Source organism: Babylonia areolata, chromosome 29 (assembly GCF_041734735.1).
Source record: "Babylonia areolata isolate BAREFJ2019XMU chromosome 29, ASM4173473v1, whole genome shotgun sequence".
Lineage (NCBI taxonomy): Eukaryota > Metazoa > Mollusca > Gastropoda > Neogastropoda > Buccinidae > Babylonia > Babylonia areolata.
Genome location: NC_134904.1, coordinates 37,849,148 through 37,854,147, shown reverse-complemented (window position 1 = coordinate 37,854,147; position 5,000 = coordinate 37,849,148). Strand labels below are relative to the sequence as shown.

Below are 5,000 nucleotides of genomic sequence, written 5' to 3'. Positions count from 1 at the left end.
AGCCGAATTGCTTACCACAAATGCATGTAACATTTTTACTATATTTTGTCTTCAGCGCGTCAAGTCTGTGTCTGCGTGATCTCTGTCTCTATTGTCCAGTACAAACCAATCTGGTTTAGTTAAGCTGTCTATTTTTTGTTGTTGACAAAGCAATCAGTGAAATGTACTGCGGATGCAAGCTACAAAAAAATTGCAAACATTCCCCTGAACATAGAACATGCCATCATCACCTATGTCATGGGCCAGAGAGCCTGACATTCATTGAAAATACTTTTGACTGACTTTGACTTTGACTTTGACTCTGTTTGTCTCTGTTTCTTTTTTTTTTCTTTTTTTCTTTTTTTTTCTTTTTTTTCTTTTTTTTTTTTTTTGCTGCCCCATCATCAGCGCTTTTTTTTTTCAGTGGCATTACTCCCATGCCGCTCATTTAGATTCCCCCATACACGGTCACTCCCGGGTTCGTCCGGCGCAGTTCCAACGTCGGCAGTCCACAGGGAACCATCGATGTTAGGTCGCCCGGAGGCCACACACCAGAGGAGACCCTGCACTGCTTCTGAGTCACTTCGGTGGTGTTCAGTGGTGCCTGTTCTGTTTTAACGTACTTAGGACACCACCTACTAAGCCCCCTACTAACGACAATAATGGCTTAGTCGCGGAGCCAGACTGAGTGAGCGTCTCTCCCAGAGTGGAGACCGCCACCACGTCCCTCAAACAACAGCCCCCCCCATGAATCTGCCGACACTGACGACATTGACAGGACTCACCCCAAGCATGGAAGTGGAGGGGTATCGAAACTGAGGTCACCATGAGAGCTGGGCATGAAAGGTCACAGACTTTGAGACTATTTTGTTTATATTGATGACGATGAAGGAGAAGGAGGATGACGATGATGATGACGATGTTGCTATGGAGGTCCATTTTGGTTTGGGACTGCGTGACAAGGTTGTACTCTACGCTTCCTGTCATAATGATATCCCGGCGTTAACCAGGCCCGAGAGATACAGACACTTGCAGTGTTGGTCAGGTAATTAGAGCAACACACCCAAAGACGCATCCTTGAAGTGGATGACACTCGACTGTGTGGTCCCAGTCTCCCCATTTAAGCCCACAGCACACTCAACTCTGGGTAGGAGCCGGCCACGGGCCGAAAAACCCACCTCCGCTGGGATTCGAACCCGCGTCCTCCCAGCCGTCAGTCCGCGACGCTAACCACTTCGCCACGGCGGCTGGTATGTTTCTGTTTTGTCTGTCTATCTGTCTGTCTGTCCCTGTCTGTTGGTCTCCTGTCTGTCTCTATGTGGGTCTCTGTCTCTTGTCCGCCAGGGGTTGGGCTCTCTGGGTGAAGCAAGTTGTCCATGTGTCTGTCCATCAGGGTGACGTCAGTTCGTCCACGTGTCTCTCTGTCCGTCAGGGTGATGTCAGTTTGTCCACGTGTCTGTCTGTCCGTCAGGGTGACGTCAGTTTGTCCACCTGTCTCTCCCTGTCCGTCATTGTCTCACCGGGTGACATCAGTTTGTCCACGTGTCTGGTGTGACGTCAGTTTGCACACGTGTCTCGGTCTGTGTCCATCATTGTCTCACCGAATGACGGTCAGTTTATCCACGTGTCTCTCTCTGTCTCTCTGTCTCTCTGTCTCTCTGTCTCTCTCTCTCTCTCTCTCTCTCTCTCTCTCTCTGTCCGTCAAGGAGCTCACTGGGTGACGTCAGTCGTGCACATGCTGATGACGGGGAGCACGGACAGGTACTTCAAGACAGGGCTGGGGTCCTTCCTGGACAGAACGCCCATCAGGCCGCACTACATAGCCACTACCGACAGCCCCCGTCTCTTCTACACCCACCTCAAGCTCCAGTACCTGCCCAAACAGGTGAGTGCTTCACCAGGACTTTGCAGCATGCACACCTGTGTTAACTCTTTCAGCTTTCAGCACTGCGAGGATTTATTTTATTTTATTTTATTTTTTTACAACCTTCACTGCCTGAGAACTTGCAATGTTAACTCTTTCTGCGCTGTGAGGATTCTTTCAATCTTCACTTGCCTGAGAACTGAAAGTGTTAACTCACTCAGTACGGCCAGTCCTCTCTTCTCCTCTACACAGACCCCTCGGATGTCCAGTGGGTGTCTGAATGACCCAACCTTTAGCTTCCGTCGTAAGAATTGTGGTATTCTTTGTCAACATTCACCTCTTCAGTATAAGAGCCTTCCGCTTGCAATATTTTGATGATGGTAATTGGGGTGAAACGCTGTTAACGTCGTTTCTTTCGCCGTTCGTATGGAGAGAGTTAACTCTTTCAGCTTTCAGCACTGCGAGGATTTATTTTATTTATTTATTTAAATTTTTTTTTACAACCTTCACTGCCTGAGAACTTGCAATGTTAACTCTTTCAGCACTGTGAGGATTCTTTCAACCTTCACTTGCCTGAGAACTAAAAGTGTTAACTCTTTCAGCACTGTGAGGGTTGGTTTCTTTTTGTTGTTTTTTTTGTTTTTACAATCTTCACTGTCTGAAAACTAACGGTGTCAACTCTTTCAGCACTGTGAGATTTTTTGTTTTTTCTTAATTATTATTTTTCAAATATATCTTATTTACAACCTTTACTGCCTGAGAACCAACAGTGCTCTCTTTCAGCACTGTGAGGTTTTTTTGTTTTTTGTTGTTGTTTTTTACCGCCTTCACTGCTTGAGAAGTAACAGTATTAACTTTTACAGCTCTGTGATACTTTTTAAATTTTCATATATATATATATATATATATATATATATATATATATATATATATATATATATATATATATATGAAATTTTAAATGAATAAATAAAAAAATGCCTCAATGTTTTATTAAATGTTCATTTTCAATATTGTTGTCAGGATCAAAATAACTTATTCTTTTCCATTTTAGCTTTCAATGTTTTATACATAGCTACTGATAGGCGGTCCAGGTTCGTGACTAGCGCACACTGGGTTTATGCAAAGCATCAGCACCTTTGAAAAATATATTCTATCTTTTTTTTCTTTTTCTTTTAGCAGATGTAGTGTAATGTACATGGGTCTGTCAACAAACTTGGACTGTCTCCTTGAAACTGAAAGTGAAACCGAAACTGTCAAACATCTTGGTCTGGTGCTGTTTGTCGTGTTTGGTGGATAACACACAGGTACGGGAGAAGAAGGTGAAGGTCATTTACCTGCAGCGTAACCCCAAGGACACCTGGGTGTCCTTCTTCAACCACGTGACGGGGCACACGGGGAGGCTGGCTTACAAAGACTCGTGGGGACACTTCTTCGACGTCATGATGACTGGTGGTTGTAAGCTGGGGCTTTCTTCTTGCTCTTTGTTCATGTCCTTGTTCTTCTTCGTCCTCCTCCTCCTCCACTTCTTTCTCCTCTTCATATCATCATCATCATCGTCGTCATCATCGTCGTCGTCGACGTCGTCATCATCATCGTCGTCGTCGACGTCGTCATCACCATCGTCGTCGTCATCGTCGTCGTCGTCGTCGTCATCGTCATCATCATCATCATCGTCGTCATCGTCATCATCACCATCGTCGTCGTCATCGTCATCATCATCATCGTCGTCGTCATCGTATTCATCATCATCATCGTCGTCGTCGTCATCATCGTCGTTGTCATCGTCATCATCACCATCGTCGTCATCATCGTCATCGTCATCATCATCATCGTCGTTATCGTCGTCGTCATCGTCATCATCATCATCGTCGTCATCGTCATCATCATCATCATCATCGTCGTCATCATCATCATCATCATCGTCGTCGTCGTCATCGTCATCATCATCATCGTCGTCATCATCATCATCATCGTCGTCGTTGTTGTCGTCGTCTTCTGTTTTTCTGTTTGTTTGTTTTTGTCCAAACAACTCTTGTGTTTAGTTGTTGTTGCATATTGTTCTTGATGTTATTGTGTTGTTGTTATTGTTGTTGGTGGTGGTGTTCTTGTTTGAAGTGTGATTTTGTTTGTTTGTTTGTTTGTCTGTTTTTGATGATGTTTTTAACATGGTAATATCTTCAGTTCTGACACGACTCCTGCCGTTAGAAGAACTCACTGATTAAGAACAACACAGAACGCTCTGATAAATAAACTACTGGTTCGAAAACCCTACCTTAGCGCCGCGGTCGAATTGTGGTAGTCGTCGCAGTAATACCTGTATAGGCGTCGGTTAACTCATCTCGAGTAAATGGCAGAAATCCTTACGTCTCTCTTTCCACCCCTTTGATGGAGAGAGTTCTGTAATACCCAACCTAGCTCCGTCGTAGAAACTTGTGTAATACAATTGTAATAAACAGATCACCCTATATAGCAGCCTTCTTGAAGTGGTATGCGTGGTAGAGTGTAACGTGTTTAAACCAGTCCGTCTCTCTTTCCCGTTCGATTGGAGAGGTTGAATGCCCAAGCTTGAGCTTGTGTTTGTGGTTTTTTTCCTTCCCGCTTCTACCAGAGCTTCACTTGAATTTGATGTGCGCTATTAGGACAACGCGTTAACGTCATCATAACGGAGCGTTGTTATGGAGAAGAGTTGTTTACGAGAGTTGAGTTGTTTTGTTGGACCTCCCTTTCAAACTTGAAACTGATGGTAGACGCAAGCTAGCATCCTACACGAATTGAAAGTGTTGTGACACAAGAACCTGTGGACCCGGAACCTCTCTTCACTGTGAAAACCAATAATGGGCATGGACACACATCGAACCAGGTACGCAGGACATGAGGAGAAGAAGAAGAGGAGGAAGACAGCGGAAGAACTGGCATGAGAACATCAAACAATGGACCGGACTCCACACACGTGAGCTGCTGCCGGCGGCTGCCGACAGACAGAGACAGATGGAGAAGGGAGGTTGCGTCTGCGGTCCTCAGGCTTCCCCCAACGACTACTTTGTAGTTATGGGCCTGTGAGGTGAGGTGAGGTGAGGTGAGGTTGGTCCAAGTTTCTGGCCAATACAGCAGGCGTCTGTATCTCTTGGCCTTAGGGTTTACGCCGGGATAATAA

At 45.2% G+C, this 5,000-nt stretch overlaps 1 protein-coding gene across 1 annotated transcript in view; it reads left to right on the top strand.

Annotated features, from left to right (window-relative positions):
• LOC143274783 (sulfotransferase 1A1-like) overlaps positions 1 to 5,000 on the top strand; it is an 18,813-nt gene that overhangs the window by 9,076 nt on the left and 4,737 nt on the right. Inside the window, exons 3-4 of the mRNA XM_076578710.1 lie at positions 1,686 to 1,864; positions 3,151 to 3,301. Of these exons, the coding sequence (XP_076434825.1) occupies positions 1,686 to 1,864; positions 3,151 to 3,301 (330 nt within the window). The remainder of the gene's footprint in view (positions 1 to 1,685; positions 1,865 to 3,150; positions 3,302 to 5,000) is intronic.